Source organism: Perissodus microlepis, chromosome 18 (assembly GCF_051167445.1).
Source record: "Perissodus microlepis isolate ML-2025 ecotype Zambia chromosome 18, ASM5116744v1, whole genome shotgun sequence".
Taxonomy (NCBI): Eukaryota; Metazoa; Chordata; class Actinopteri; order Cichliformes; family Cichlidae; genus Perissodus; species Perissodus microlepis.
This window is the reverse complement of record NC_140478.1, coordinates 36,560,321-36,576,913: the sequence shown is the minus strand read 5'-3', so window position 1 is coordinate 36,576,913 and position 16,593 is coordinate 36,560,321. Positions and strand designations below refer to the sequence as shown.

Below are 16,593 nucleotides of genomic sequence, written 5' to 3'. Positions count from 1 at the left end.
TAGGTTAATATTTCTTTCAATGTTTTGTTTGTTTGATGTTACCTTGTTAAATTAGTCAGTAAAAGCTGTAGGGCCATTTTGTTTCTATAAATAAAGACACTGGTATAGGACCAGCATGCACTGGGGTGAGCCTATGGTTTTGTACTAGAGCAGGAGAAGCAGCAGGAAGTAACTAAAAATGGATCTTGTTATTGCTTGCCAAACTGGATAAAAGAAACCATAAAAACGCAACTTTAAAGTTTGGACAGTGGACTTCTTTTGCCTGCGTACGAAATATTATCTCAGTGCAGCAGTGGCTTGTGGACCTTTAACTGTGGGATGTTTGGTTTGTCAAACAAAAGGAATTGCCACTACAAAAAGTAAAAAACCTGCCCGTGGACAAAGGAATAATCCTTCATTAATGGATATGTTGGATATATGGATTTCAAGGATCACCGTCGAACTCGAACAAAAGTTACTGGATCATCTGTAAGTACTCCAGACGGATTTGATGTTGAAGCCTGGATCAACATGTCACTCGTTCATCAAAGCTGGTGAGTGATAATATTGTTTAAGCCGTAAAGGAAAACGGTGAAGCTATTGGAGTTTAAAGACATTATTTCACTACAAAGACTGATGAACTGAGTTTTGATGTACTAAATTTGTGCATAATAGGATCACTAATTGAAACATGCCAACGCCCTCTGTGGAAATGTTTGTTCACTGCAATCATGTTTGCGCTTTATGCTATGGATTCTCAGTGTGCTGTGCATCTTTATAATGTTTGAAATAATCCAAGAGGACAATAAAAATGTCGGATATTAAGAGTAAACAAGAGAGTAAACAAGAGGATGACACTCAGATGCAAGCAGAGAAAAGAAGCATCAAATTTACGCCAAAAGGTTTGGATTTGTATATAAAGACATGCCAAGAAAAGCGGAGTTCAATGTGTAAGCAAGCATCTAAGTACATGGGGAAAATTTCTGCTTTAATGACCTCACATGAGAAGGTTAAGGAAGTGTCTTCTGAATTTGGGAAGTTTATTAAATGCTATCAAGATGCAAACGCTTTGCAAGAATCCTTTTTAAGTTTGCCACTGCCAGAAGATGAAGTGAAAAGGCAAAGCGCACATTTTCAGTCTAAGGTGACAGCATTCTCTGTTTTTATGGACAAAGTAAAGGTTTGGTTGCAGCAAGCAGGCGAGCCGTATACTGAACAAAGCAATACTGCTCTTAATGATCAAGCTGTTGAAAGTTTGGATGAAATAAATCCTGAAGACAGTGTCTCTAATATCTCAAGTGTAAAGCCACCTTCGAAAACATTGTCACAGCAAAGTCGAATTTCATCAACATCTTCCGCACGCATTAAAGCTGCGGCTGACAAGGCAGCGCTCATGGAGCGACTCGCTGCATTAAAGAAAAACATTCTATTGAAGCGCAAGAGGAAAAACTGAGAAAAGAAAAGGAGAAATTATCCTTGGAAACAGAGTTGGCAGCAACTAAGGCAAAGCTTCGTGTCTTAAAAATAAACTCAGTTTGTAGCTCTGAGCGTTCTGATGGAATGAACTCTTATTTTGAAAGAGGGCACGTACAAGAAGCGCCTAATTTAAATCCTTGTGCTGATACATTTGTTCCGGCAGAAAGAGATTACTCTGGTACAAATTCTGCATCTGAATCACAAGTAATCATACCTAGACAAAGTCAAAACCAACATCAGGTGGATGAGGTGATGGTAAAAGTTGATGATTCAGCTCAAGTGACGCAGCAAACACAGCCTCAGTCTCCTACTTTGACTGAGAATTGCACGAAGGAGATTGTCAATATTATGCAAAAACAAAATGACATCACTACTTTGCTTGTAAAACAAAACTTATCTTCTGTCCTTCCAGCTAGAAACATCCCTATGTTTGATGGAGACCCTTTACAGTACAGATCATTTATGAATGCCTTTGAAAATGGAGTGGAAGCTAAAACTGATAACTGGAGCGACTGTTTGCATTTTTTAGAGCAGTTCACTAGGGGGCAGCCTAAAGACTTGGTGCATAGTTGTCAGCATTTACCTCCTGAGCAGGGCTATTCCACAGACAAATATCTTCTTGAAGAACATTTTGGGAACGGAAATAAAATTGCCTCTGCATATATGGAGAGGATTGTGAGTTGGGCACCTATTAAAAGTGAGGATGTGAAAGGTCTACAGTCATTCTCTCTTTTTCTTCAAGGATGTTCGAATCTAACACAGCAAGTTGTTTATATGAAGGAGTTGGATTTGCCCTCAAATATGAGAATGATTGTTATGAAACTTCCATACAAATTGAGGGAAAAATGGAGAGTTGTTGCCTATGAACTGCAGGAACAAAATGGCCACAGAGCAGTGTTCACTGATCTGGTTGCCTTCATAATAAAACAGGTGAAAGTAGCATAAGATCCAGTGTTTGGCAACATCCAAGACTCACAATCTGGAAGCAGCTTTAAAGTTTCAAGTTCCACCAAGCAAAGAAAAAAGGGAAGTAGTTTTGCCACTAATGTCAGTACGGTTCCAGGAGTCAAAACTCAATCAACTGGAAGCAGAACAAATTCCATTGTTCTGCATAGTTGTTTGTTTTGTTCACACAGCAGTCATTTACTAGAGAATTGTAAGCAGTTTAAAGCTAAAATGCATCGAGATAAGCTGACTTTTATCAAGGAAAGGGGAATTTGTTTTGGTTGTTTAAAAGTTGGTCACATAAGCAAAGACTGTAGGAGTCGTTTGAGACACAGCAGCTGAGCAAATGATCATTTCATGCTGAAGACATCCTCAGACAGAATTAAATACATACATAAACACAGCCTGGTGCCAATAACACAGCTAATGACACTGCTGTATCACTGGCTTTACTGATTAAAGACCATATCTGAAGGAAATCTTTGAACACAACAGAAAGTGACCTTTTAAACCTGCGACACTGATGCTGCATTCAAGGACCATTAAAAACATCTGAAAGGACTTAAGAACATCAAGAAAATGTGACTTGTTTCTCTGTAATGAAGCTGTTTTAGTGAAGAAAGTTGAAAGGTCACAGAGCGACTGCTGAATCTTCTGCTCTAAACATGAACTCTGAACTTTGTGATGCTTCAGGAGGAAAACTGCTTCAGTTATTCTCTCAGATTAGTTTCATATTTTCTGCATCAGATTTGAGTGAGATCCTGGAATGAAGACAGAAGAAAAGACTTTGTTCAAAGTTTGATTTATAGTCAAACCTTCCAGTTTATTCACACAATAAAACATCAACACAATATATGAATTCATTCATTAAAATCACAGTTTTTCCTCATTTGTTTGATGATTTTGACAAAAACAAACACAAACACACACACATGGTCTGCCATACTCATAAAGAGAAATGTTGACATTTTTCAATACAAATATTCCAGAAACATTTAGAGGATAGAGAAGTTTACATTTTCATGTGGAGAAATATTTTAGTAAATCAAAATGATGATGAGCAGTGATAGCCTCCATAAACAGTCACAGGAAAGATCTCCTTTAAAAACTCAGAAACATCAAGAGAACAACTAGAAGATGTGGAGGTACCACCCATAATGTTTGACTGACAGCTGATCTCTGTGCAGAAATGATGGAGAGAAAATAAAATGAAACTAAAATACAGATTTAAACCCACAATATGAAAGACTTCAGTCTATTTCACTTTAATCAACTCAGCAGTGACTCCATAATCATAAATCAAAAGTCCAGCATAGAGCGGCTGAGTGAATGTGGTCTGGACTCTGTGGAGGAGAGTCATGGTTTCAGAGACGCTGTAGAAGGACAAAATACCTGCTCTGTGATCCAGGTACACTCCTACTCTGGAGGAACGAGGACCTGAGACACGAGTTTGGATGTTGTTGTACATAAATGTATAACTGTTGTTGATACAATTTAATGCCCAAGATTTTTCATTATGTCCAAATAAACATTCATTACCCCCTCCTTTTCTGCTGATATTCTTGTATGCGACTACTACATAAACTCCTCCCCCTCTCCACTCCACCTCCCAGTAACAACGTCCAGTCAGACTCTGTCTACTCAGGATCTGCCACAATCCAGTGAATCTGTCTGGATGATCAGAACAAGACTGTTGTTGTTTCATTGCTGTTACTTTTCTGTTCCCCTCTGATAATAACAGCTGTTTGTTTGCTGTGTTTGGATCCAGTGTGATTTCACATGAATATTTTAAGAATCCAGCTCTGGTCTTTGGCCCTGGTGGATCTGACAGTAAAACATCCACTTCAGTGACTGTCAGTGAGCTGTTTGTCCATTCCTCTCTCAGAATGTCCTGTAGTTTATCTCTGACCTCTGACACAGCTGCTGTCACATCCTCAAAGTAGCTCAGAGGACGGATATTGATGCTGGATGAGTCTGTAGACTCACTGAGTGCTGACAGTGAGGGGTAGTTGTGTAGAAACTGGATGTGATCCTCTGTGTGTGAGAGCTGCTTCAGCTCAGCATCTTTCCTCTTCAGCTCAGTGATCTCCTGCTCCAGCTTCTCCTGAAGCTCTTTGACTCGACTCACTTCAGTTTCCTGCTGGGATCTGATCTGCTGCTTCACATCAGAGCTTCTTTTCTGGATGAGATGGATCAGCTCAGTGAAGATCTTCTCACTGTGCTCCACTGTTTGATCAGCAGACTGATTGATGGCCTCCACCTCCTGTTGAAGCAGCTTCACATCTTTCTCTCTGTCCTGGATTCTCTGCTGGATGTTTTGTCGACTCACCTCCAGCTCTCTCTGCCTCTCAGTCCTTTCTGCTGCAGCTGAGACTGTGTCGTGGCCTTTATGTTCATCCACAGAGCAGAGATAACAGATACTCTGCTGATCAGTACGGCAGAACATCTTCATCACCTCATCATGACGAGAGCAGATGTTCTCCTGAAGCTTCTTGGAGGGCTCCACCAGCTTGTGTGTTTGAAATGTGGAGGATATAAACAGAGTAGCCAGTAGTGGGACATGGTTCCAGCAACTCTGATGGTGACGGCCCGTTTGAAGCTGAAGCTCCGGCACATGTGTCAAAAAATCAACACACTGCTTCAGAAACGCTGTGCTGAGGCTTGGTTTGTCTGAACAGAGTCACGTGATCAATGACGTCTGAAGCTTCATTCAGCACGTCACTGCTTCAGTACCTGATTCAATAATTTATAAGGAATTGAATCATTGGTGGGATTTGTGCTGTGTTTTGGTGATTTTGTGAGAGCGAATCAGTGTGTGACATAATTATAGACATGGAGCCAGGAAGAGAGGACGCTCTGCCTGTTCCTGAATAAAAACCAGTTCATCAGCATTTCTGCTCCCAGGTCTAAAATGTACATAAGAAATATGATATACACATAATTATAATGATATAACTTATAGTATATTATATATAAACGTACCAGTCTGCTGGTTAATTACATAATCAGGTGGAGGCAGTGACCTCACAACCTCCTATTAGCTTTAAGTTAAGGTTACTTTATTTATACCCACAGGTAAATTTGCTTTACAGAACAATGATAGCATTTGGCCTCCCTTCACAAACACACACACCTAATGAAACCTGACAAAACACATATTTAGTAATTAAACAAAATGAATCAAATCAAAAACAATTCTTATTGAGTTCAGTGACAGCAGCAGGGACAAAGCTGTTTTTATAATGCTTTGTCCTGCATCTTGGAACTAGAAACCTCCGTCCTGAAGAAAGAAGCTAAATCCACCCCGTAGAGGATGGGAACCATTTTTAAGGATTGATTAAGCCATCTGTGGTACCTGTTTAGAGTACAGGGAGTCTAAACAGGCCTGTGACTCATCTATCAGACGACTGGACCATCTCACTAACTAATTCAGTCAATTTTTCTCTGTGACAGAGGTCTGACTGAACCATGCCACCAAACAAAAAGATAAAACAGACTCAATAAAAGAACAAGAAAACAAAGTTAAAATCTTTCGGTCGATGTGGAAATGAGCAAGTTTCCTGAGGCAGTAAAGGCACTGGTGACCCTTTTTACAGACCGATTTGCAATAAAAGTTCAGTTTTTCATTGATTATGGTCCCAAGATATTTATATGATTGCACTTGCTCTATTTTCTGACCTTTAATTAAAGTGACTCTGTGCCCATTTTGTTGTTTCCTAAAATCAATAACCATATCTTTTGTTTCAGATATGTTCAATTGGAGATAAGACTCCTCCCACCACTGAACAAAGTCATCAATGATTGGACCGTGGTGAGTTTCACCCTCTTTCAGTAAGCTGACAATAACAAAGTCATCTGTAAATTTAATGATGGCCCTGTTTTCATATCTGCTCTGACACATGTTTGTAAAGAGAATGAATAATAAGGGCGATAAGAGACACCCTGGAGGAGAAGCTGTGGAGGAGAACACTGGGTCAGACAGAACCCCATTTATTCTCACTCTTTGTGACCTGTCAGTTAAAAGATCTAAAATCCAGCAAACCAGGTTTTTCCTGATTTCAAACTCTTCTAAAAGTCTTTTCATTAAAATATGGGGCTGTATTGTATTAAAAGCAGAAGAAAAATCAATGAAAAGAAGTCTTGCAAAAGTCCCTTTACTCTCTGCATGTTTAAGAATCAGATTTAGTCGAGTCAAAAGCGCGTCCTGCACTCCTCTGTTGGACTTTCATGACAACTCAGGTGAGGCAACAGGCCTGAAGTCATTCAGGACGTTTGGACGACTAGATTTAGGGACATGAACGACGACAGCTTCCTTCCAAAGCGAGGGCACATTTTGTATTTGAAAGGATTTATTAAAAATAACCTGAAATTTAGGACTGAGCTCTTTAGCACAAGATTTAATTAGGCGGCACTAATGTTATCAGGGCCCTGGCTCTTGTTCACATTAACTGTATGAAAGGCCTTTTGGACATCGCTGAGTTCAGTGATGAAGTGTTGAGTATCTTTCAGTTTCTGTTTCAGTTCAGAAGAACTAAAACGAGCATAAAGCATATTCAAATCTCTGTCTGACTTAAAACCGTCTACAATGATCTGACTGCTGCTCTGGGGATTTTGAAACCCTGATATGGTTTTCATACAAGTCCAGGCAGACCCAATTTTTGCAGCAAATTTGTTTGATGTTTCACCTCTCATCTGAGAAGCTTCTTCAGTTCAGAATTTCTTCAGAGAACTGAAGAAGCTTCTTGAATGAAAGGTGAAACGCTCTTCAAGAAACTTAAAGAAGTCCAGATGCTTTTCTTTCCAAGCTCCTTAGACTACGATGACCTGAACGACTGAGAACCTTAACAGACAGTTCTTCCCTTCATTCATCATGCCTGATTTCAAAACACCAAGATGGCAGTCGTGAAAACACTCATCTTGAGTCTTCATGGGACTACGGTGAGATCAGTTATGCCTCTTATGATGTTGTCCCAGACTTCAAAGCAGTATAAAACATGTTTGCATCCTGTAACAACTCCCACTTCCCTCATTACCTTCTGTGTATTTATGTCAGAGTGTCCCTTTGTTCTGTGTTGCGTCGTCCCTCTAGGTTGTGTGCATTTCCCGTGTCTTCCCAGCGCCTCAGCTTTAGTTTCTCCCAGTATAGTTTTGTATGACTTCTTATGTTCCTGTTAATAAAGACCTGCCTTTGAGTTCATTCCCGTGTGTCTAGAGCCGTGCATTTGGGTCCTCTCTTGCCTTCACACAGCCGCCGCATGACAGTTAATACTTCTCATGGATATATCAGATCTCCATCACAAATAAAATAATAAAGGGCCATAATAAGAGTTAGAAATCCATTGTTACCGCTCAAGCTCCAGTCTGGCCCTCTCCTCCTCCAGCCGAGCCTGGATCTCCATATTAAGGGCAACTTCCAGCTGCTGCTGTGTCAGCTCCAGCTCCCTGATCCTCTTCTTCTGTTGTTCAGCCTCCTTTTCCTTCACCTGCATCTCAGCCTGCATGCTGTCTTTTATCTATGCACACACACAGCTACATAAACAGATGCACCAACAGAGCGGTATAAACTGACCTATTCCTGAATCACCTTTTCCTGGACTGTCATAACCATTTTTCCAAATCATTAAAGACTAGGTGTGAATTTTATAATGACAGTCAACATTTTGCTGCAGTTCTCAAAGATCAAAGTCAAGGAGAAAAGACTCTGTACATAATTGGTGTCAAGTGGAAAACTTTTTTTTTACCATCTCAGCCTCTTTCAGCTGTCTTTCCAGTTCCATCTGCACCTCCCTCTGCTTCCTCCGCTCTCTCTCCTCTGCCTCCCTTCGGCGAGTTTCCAGTTCCCGTGCATGCTGTGAAACAGATGAAAGAGCCATTGTTTGGTTTGTGTTTTCACCTCTATCCAGCAGGTGACACTAGGCCATCAGCTTCGAGGCTCAACGTATTGTGCTTTCAGCGGTGCTCTTCTTGATAACTTGGTTGAAGTAAGTGGGTATTTGAGTTCATGTTGCTTTCCTTACAGCTGTAAATAATCTGCTCATTCCGCTTTTGATCTTTGGCACCAACAAGTGATTTTTTCCCAGAGAAGTGCTGCTCACAGGAGATTTCCTCCATTTCAGACCATTTTCTATAAACCGGTTAGATGGTTGTACAGTTTCTGAAATACTCAGACAAGCCTGTCCGACACAAACAACAATGCATGTTCAAAGTCATTTAAATCCCCTTTGACCTTTGACCTTCAGCAGGTCGTCTTATTAACGTATACATGCCTAAATGCACTGAGCTGCTGCCATGTGATAGGCTGATTAGGTATTTGACCTAATGAGCAGCTCAACAGGTGTATCTAACAAAAATGTGGCCAGTGAGTGTACATGGTACTTTTTAAATGGACAAAATGAACTGCACTGGCAGCTGCCCAGTGCCACTATGAATTAGTTAAATAATCACTACCATGGATAGTTTGGTGCATGATGTAATTAAATAAATATTACAAAAAAAGATTCTTATAGCCCTCACTTACCTTGATAATGTTTTCAATCTCTAAGTCCTGTTTGTCTTTCTCTTTTTCTGTCTTCTCCGTCTCATGGATAGTCAAGTCATCAGATTGGCTGCCCCTGCTGCTGCAGCTGCTGCGGGCGCTCCGGCTGCGTTCCCGCTGACTGTTTTCCCGCTGGATCCCTCTCTTCAGTTTGAGTTCATGGTGAAGGGAAGACTTTCCCTCACTCTGAAGACGGAGGGCAGTTTGAATGGCTGAATACCAGATGTAAAATCTTGGGTGTACTTTCCATTTAACTTTCCGAGTCAGACTGAATAGGATGGGTTATCTTAAAAAAATGAGGACTGGTGTAGCTTTACAGAGTAACTGAATGCATGTTTCAGAAAATATGTTAATCCCTTTTGGATAAAGTGGCTGACTGACCTCCACCTGCCGGAGCACCTCTCTGAGGGGTTCAGTAGCCGATGCCATCAGCTCAGTGTGGAACGCACCACTGACTGGGAGAGTTTTGGTCCGCATGAACTTTAGGCGCCGAGAGTTTTCCTGGAGGAAATCCAGAGCCTGAGAAGTCAAAGAAGACAGCAGAAATGACAAGAGCAGCTCTAACAACTTTTTTGATGGTTGAGAGAAGACAGAAAAGAGAACACAATAGATTCACGGTATATTAAAGCAGCAAGAATATATGAATGCATTACCTGCTGGTGCCCTGCAATAACCCTGCCATCTGGAAACAGGTAGTTGGCCACAGAGCACACAGGATTCTCCATCCCCAGACTCTTGCAGTGCTCTTTTGCCTGCAGACAGGCATAATTATACTGAGCCTGAGGTCTACCAATGACTGACAGCATCCCACTGGGAACCAGTTCTGAGGCCTTCTGCATAGTCTCCGCTCGCACCTTCACTGCATACAAAGCTAGAAGATGCATAAGGAGTAAATACAGAATATTAACCAAAGTTGTGATTAAAACACCTTTTACAAATGCACAAAAAAACCCAAAAAAGAAATCTTTCTACCTTCTGCAAAGTTCATCGCCCCAGAAAAGACAAGAGCAGCAAATTCTCCGACACTGAAACCTGCAGCAGCGAAACACATCTCAATGGCCTGTGTACAGCAGGAAACAAGTCAAAAAAAAATAAAAATGAAAATGTAACAGCCTTCCAATTATGACCGATATATCATTTACGTCACTGATACATCCGTAACTGAAATTAACTCAGAACAATTTGTTTATTTTTTTAAATGGTCATTCAGAATCCGAAGATTATTTACGGTGATGTTTTTGGTGGGAGTGAAACAACAATCTACTGATAAAAACAATAAAAACAAGATGTGATAATAAGAAATAACCACTGTTGGAAGCCTTATTTACTCTATCGCCTTAATCAGGTGCAGTAATTAAAGTTGAAATTAGAAACTTTGCATTTGAAAGATGCAAAGTAAAAAAGTAAAAAAAAACTTCCTTGCTGTACTTAATTTTTACTCCCTACATTTTTAAACAAATATCTGTAGTTTCCACTCCGTATATTTTCAAAACAAACTCGTTACTTTGGGTTTAACGCATTTGGGGGAAGTTAATATTTCACGTCACTGCAGGCCTTCAAACAATGAGATTTGAGCCTAAACAGTGACACATGAAAGGCAGTCGCGTTTTAATCAGTAGAGATGAAAGAGCAAACCATGTACCGTAGTTTTGATTTATTTATTTTTAGCACAACACCAGAACAACCCCACGTGCCCATAATTTGCGGTACTTCAGAAAAAAAGGAGTGAACATAAAAGGGAGTAAAATGTTGTGTCAGGTAATTTCAAATGCAGCATTTCTATCACCTCAACAAACACTAACTGTGTCACAGTGTGTTGCTAGCTAAAGCTCCACTTGCTGTATTTCACAGGAAGAGAAAGAGTGAGAGCTAACTTCACTCAGAGATATAGAAAGAAAGAGAAAGAAACCAGGCTGTATTTAAAGGTAAGGACTGCTTAGTGATATTTGATAAAATGTAATTGTATTTTAACAGGGACATAAAGTGCTTGTCTTACTCCCTTCTTCTAGCTCGAAATTACTTGCCAAGTGGTAAGGACCGTTCATGGTCACACGGTGAGAACATTGGTGTTGACTATGAAGAGATATGGTCAGACAGGGGAGGGGCCAGTCAGATTTATCAACTCAACCTCCTTAAAGCATGGAGAGAGGCTGAAACCAATCTCTGGTGAGCCCGGTTAAGGAAAGAGATGAGTTGGTGCCTGAGATGCCAAATTCCAACATCCTCATTCCCGCCATTCAGATAACACTCTCACACAGGCCCAGAGAGCAGATGTTGCTGCATTGCAGATGTGTTATACCCCCTGCCCAGCCGAATGACTCTCAAAAAGAAAATTTTGGAGAAAATCAATGTGATTGCTTGGATCACTGGAATTATCATCTCGATATCTCTTGTCCTTCTTTCATTTCAGACGTCTTGAAAACAAGTTTTAACAAAGTCCTGGAGAAGTGCCCAATGCTGGAGGACCTCCTGCTTTACCCCTGGCTCAGATAAACTCCTCTCTGACACAAACACACACGCATACTGAATTCACATCTTGCCATACAAATGTGATACAGTAACCAACTTTCTTTCTTTCAGAAAAAAAGAAAATTGGGAGATTCAAAATTTTCCTCACAGTAATGTTTGCATCAGTCTATCAGATGAATCCCCTCCAAGTCCAATATTTACATCAGTTACAGTGATAATGCTTGGTGTCTACTTTCAGCCACCGCAGTAGAATGCCAGGAATGAATCTCATTGAAATTGTAGTTGCATTTGCTATTTAATTTAATTGTCATGGATGATACACAGACAACTCAACAGCAAACAGAGGAAAACAATGGGCTTAAATACACAGAGGGATAAATGAGGGAATAAGACACAGGATGAGAGCACAGCTGCGAGAAATCACAAACAACAAGACCATGGGGAAGGAAAACTGAAAACACTAACATAGTCTAAGGAGCTTAGAAAGAAAACGTCTGGACTTCTTTAAGTTGCTTGAAGACGTTCAAGCAAAGTTTCAGTTCTTTTCATCCGAGAAGGTGAAACATCTTCAAGCAACTTCAAGTCCAGACGCTTTCTTTCCAAACTCCTTAGACTACGATGACCTAGATGACTGAGAACCTTCACAGACATGAAAACACTAACATAGCACACAAGACTATCAAAGTAAAACAGCAAACAAGAGACTTTTACAAAGACACAGAGTTGACACAGAGACATGACTGACTGGGGAGAAATTGGGGAACATGGAAACAAGAGTGACTAGACATGACACGTGGGACACAGGGGCAAGGCAAAGTAACAGAAACCTAAAGCCTAAGAATATAACACAAGAAGAAAACAATAAAGAGAACCAAAAACATACATAAGAATAATCAATGAATATAAATGAACAAACACAAAACACTGGGTCACAGACTCAGTACCATGACAGTTAAATGTACATAATAAATACTTTAAATTAGATGACAATGTAGCTGACACTGTGTTTATTAGTGTGTGGTCAACCACAAATCTTCATACTGTCATCCATACATGAGGTTTTTATACAAACGATGAAAGATAATGAAAGAAACTGTTTAATTGATATGAAATGATTGAATTATATGAAATATTATGGCTTTGTCTGCCAGTGTTTTTCTGTAAACTACTTTGAACTACTGGCAGTCAGTGAAGTCACTGAAAGGCAAGATTCTATGTTGTGTTGCCGTAGTTTCCAGAGTTTACTTATAAAGCTCACTAACAGAATTCAGTTAGAAAAGTCAAGGATTTGAAGGGCGCACATTTGAAGGAATATTAACTCAATATTAACTCATTACGGTTTACATTTTCGAGTTTAAAAGTTCTCCGAAATTACAATGAAAAAGGAAACAAGAAAAATTACCACTCCAGCCGATAAGAAAGATTCAGGAGATCAAGGTAAGTAAAATAATAAAATCAAATCCTGGTAAAATCCAAATCCTAGAAATGTTGACACTGTGTGAATCATTTTTGGAGCAATTGAATCATATGTTTGATTGAAAATAGCTTTAATACAAGATGTCTAATCAAAGAAAGGTTACCGGTCTTTTGGTAAAATAATGTAATAAGTTTATTCTTGGACTCAACAGTAAAAACAGACCAACAAGTGTCATCAAGATCTAAGACTTAGTAAACCTAGTATCAATTCGCACTGGTCAGTTTTTTTATCCCAAGAATAAACTTGTGATAATTTAAGCAAAAGCAATTTCAAATTCTTTGCCAAACTGCTTCCAGTCCTGATGTCGGGGACTCTTTTTCACCACTGTGTTGTTGTCGTTTATAGATTGTAAGAGCAGGACTGCTAAAAGAAAGGCCAGTCCTGAAAAGAAGACCCCAATAAAAAGGAGGAGGGTCGCTGAGCAGGCTGGTCCTTCCACCAGCTCAGATGTGGTCAAAGGAGTGAAGCGCAAGGTTGTGCAAGATGAAGAGGGCACAACAAAGAAAGCAAAGAAGGCTAAACTTCTCGACCATATGAGCGGTGACAAGGAGCAAGCATCCTCCTCGTTGGACTCTGGTAAAGGTAGGCTAATTAGTTGAATAAGGGGGTAGATTAAGTGTGCTTGCTAGGTTTAAGATATTAGTGTTTAGTGTTTGTGTCTATCATCCAGTGAGCTGATGTGCTTTTGGTGTTTTCCACATCTCCAGACTTGAACAACAAACAGGTGTGCGCAAAAAATGGCAAAAGAAAGGCCGCGGGAGACAACAGAGAGTCACCCAAGAAAAAAAAAAGGAATGTGGACCAGGACAAAAAATCAGTGGCAGACCAAAAACGTAAGTAGCAAGCAGCTTGGGTTTTATATTCAGGGGAAGGGCAAAAGGAACATTTAGGCTACAGAGGAGAGTAATTTGTGTCACAGCTGTAATAAAACAAGATTTGTTGTTTTGTCTGTTCAGGTGAATTCCAAGCCAGATATGTGGAGGAGCACCAGCTCGGAGAAGGAGGCTGCGGAGCAGTGTTTGCTGGCTACCGGATAGAAGATCGTTTTCCAGTAAGTGTTCAGATGATGGTAGTAAGACAGGCAGTAACGCAGATAATGGATAATATCGTAAACTGAGACGTCTGCTGTGTTTCCACCTTTCATTATGTCATACTGAGGAAATGCTCACCAATGCTCTGTGTCTTCTAGGTTGCCATCAAACACATTCCCAAAAATAAAGTCTACTGCAAAGTGGCGGTAAGCGTCCAACACTTGAATTAGTTTTACATTACTGGATTGAATGCGGCGTTCCTCATCATCCACTTTGTTGTAATATTTCAGGATGAAAGCGGGAAGAAGCTCTCAGTGGAAGTGGCCATTATGGTTAAACTTGCAGGTGAAGCAGAAGGGTCAGTGGGAATATCAGCACCTGTGTCCTTGCTGGAGTGGTTCGACCTTGGCAAAGAGCTGATCCTGGTGCTGGAGAGACCTGTCCCCGCTGTGGACCTGCAAAAATACAAAGCAGAAAATGGAAGAACTTTACCAGAGGACAAGGCCAAGGTAGGTTGACTGGGAGAACCTTAGACTGTACAGCATTCAATCAAGGCAGAAAAGCATTAACTCATTATTGTGTTTTTCATCTTTTCCAGGTCATTCTGAAGCAACTAGTTGATGCTGTAAAGGAACTTGAGGATAAACACATCTTTCATCGGGACATCAAGGGAGAAAACATTCTGATTGAGACCGGCTCAGATGTGCCTCGAGTTCGCATCATTGACTTTGGACTGAGCTGCTTTGTTAAGCAGCGATCTCTGTATCGCATCTTCTATGGTAACATATTCTGCTCCTGCTTTTCACAGATGTAACAATTTGTGTCTTTTGTTTTAGAAGAAATTGCAATTGTGTCTGTTTGTTAGGCACGCCTCTTCACACCCCTCCCGAGTGGTACAGGAGGAGCTGCTACAGGTGTGGACCCACCACGGTGTGGCAAATGGGAGTGGTGTTGTATGAAGCGCTTCATGCACGGGACTTTAGTACCGAGAGGTTCCTCACAAAGAAACTGAGCATCAAGAAGCGTCTGTCCACAGGTAAGAAAACTTCACACTTCCAGATTCACTGATGCCTTGGATCACTAGAACTATCATCTTCATCTTTTTGATCTTTTCTTTCTTTCAAGAATGCCGGAATTTCTTGGACGCATGTTTAACTACAGTCCCGGAGAAGCGCCCAACACTGGAGGAGCTCCAGCTTCACCCCTGGCTAAGATAACACACACAAACACACAATTCACACCTTATCATATAAGTATGATACATTGTAGTAACTTCCTTTCTTTTTTCTGTTGGACAGGAATAGATAGAATGGGTCAATCTTAAAAAATAAATAAATAAAAATTTAGCTTTTTTGGAGTTCCTGTAACCCCCCCAGCCATCCCAGGAAAGGGGATCTCTCTTTGAATGGGCTTTCCCGAGGTTTCTTCCCATCGATCTGGCCCCCTGGGGAGTTTTTCCTCGTCTTCATAGAGAGCTTGGGCTGGGTCAGGAGCTCCATCAAAACTGTCTTTATTTGATGACTTTAATGTCATCAAATAAAGATGTGTTTGACTTAAAGTAAAATTTGATCAAAATAAAACTTGTTTAATTCATCTTTGCTGAGGATTCTCCTTCATTACTATTTTGTTTTGTTTTTTTGTTTTGTTTTTTTTTACCCATGGTGCATTTTGACAAATAAGAAAACTGAATCAGGTTAAAGTGTGCACAAAGACAGTCACACTGCAAATGATCTGAAGACTTGCATCTGTTGCTCTAACCCCCAACTAGTTTAGACAGATTTCCTGGTTCTACCAGAGGTTTTTTCCTTCAAGAAGGGAGTTTTTCCTTCCCACTGTTGCTGAGTGTTTGCTCATAGTGGGTTGTAAAAGCATAAAAGTTAATAAGAGGCATTCATAGCAGAGTTATCACAGCGGGAACTATATAGCTTAAATGTACAATTTCTACAGGACGAATTATAACTTCATTATGTATAAAAGCTCCTGTGGATAATTACTCCTATTTGTAACTTTACACAAGAGAAAGTTTGCTGTCACACTATTTATAACAGGTTGGATTTTGTCCTCTGAGTTGAGCCTTTGGTTGCAGTTTATTGAAGAATTTCCTCTAAAGTAGCTGTTGATAAAGATTTAAAGTCCTGTTTATATACAGAAATATGCTTTAGTTCATGTTTTTTTACATGTCTGCCTCAGTGGATCAGTAGAAGATCTGGCACAGGAAACTAGATGATGAAAAAAGGGTACGAATACACATATATATCTATATCTATATAGATACAGATATATATATACACACACACACACAGGTTGCAATGTAGTATTTTCATTTTTTCTTAGCATTTCTTTAACGTCTTGGTGCAAAAGAATACCTGCATTTGTGTGTAAAGAAATGTTACATATATACTAAAAACAGTTGGAAAAAAGAACTACAAATTTGGAAAGGAATTTATTCATGTTCTTACTCATAGATGGAGTACATGGTTTAAAAAACACTGAGGAAACAGATATGAGGCGGCTGTATCAACATAAAAACATTAATACAGTTAAAAATGAATAAAAAGTTGCACGCTTAAACTTATTTCTCTACAGTTTGTACAATTAATCCATGTAACAATAGGTTCTCTCTTAATATAGTAGTTAATTAAAATATCTTTACATAAAAATACATTTTTAAGTACTCTCCA

At 39.9% G+C, this 16,593-nt stretch overlaps 3 protein-coding genes and 1 pseudogene across 3 annotated transcripts; 2 read left to right on the top strand and 2 right to left on the bottom strand.

Annotated features, from left to right (window-relative positions):
* Positions 1–491: 491 nt before the first annotated feature.
* On the top strand, positions 492–2,212 carry LOC146368908 (uncharacterized; annotated as a pseudogene).
* Positions 2,213–3,221: 1,009 nt separating this feature from the next.
* Positions 3,222–4,909, bottom strand: LOC146368907 (tripartite motif-containing protein 16-like). Its single transcript, XM_084911366.1, has one exon. The coding sequence runs from the start codon at positions 4,850–4,852 to the stop codon at positions 3,656–3,658; it is 1,197 nt and encodes a 398-aa protein (XP_084767492.1). The 5' UTR covers positions 4,853–4,909; the 3' UTR covers positions 3,222–3,655.
* Positions 4,910–9,180: 4,271 nt separating this feature from the next.
* On the bottom strand, positions 9,181–10,027 carry LOC146368906 (malonyl-CoA-acyl carrier protein transacylase, mitochondrial-like). The gene is made up of 3 exons (XM_084911382.1): positions 9,908–10,027; positions 9,589–9,806; positions 9,181–9,454 (listed from the first exon to the last, which is right to left on the bottom strand). The coding sequence occupies exons 1-3, from the start codon at positions 9,984–9,986 to the stop codon at positions 9,218–9,220; spliced, it is 534 nt and encodes a 177-aa protein (XP_084767508.1). The 5' UTR covers positions 9,987–10,027; the 3' UTR covers positions 9,181–9,217.
* A 2,461-nt stretch (positions 10,028–12,488) lies between these two features.
* LOC146368905 (serine/threonine-protein kinase pim-2-like) lies at positions 12,489–15,426 on the top strand. The gene is made up of 9 exons (XM_084911393.1): positions 12,489–12,841; positions 13,227–13,463; positions 13,589–13,714; positions 13,838–13,932; positions 14,071–14,118; positions 14,203–14,421; positions 14,511–14,691; positions 14,778–14,948; positions 15,038–15,426. The coding sequence occupies exons 1-9, from the start codon at positions 12,781–12,783 to the stop codon at positions 15,127–15,129; spliced, it is 1,230 nt and encodes a 409-aa protein (XP_084767519.1). The 5' UTR covers positions 12,489–12,780; the 3' UTR covers positions 15,130–15,426.
* The last annotated feature ends 1,167 nt before the right edge of the window (positions 15,427–16,593 follow it).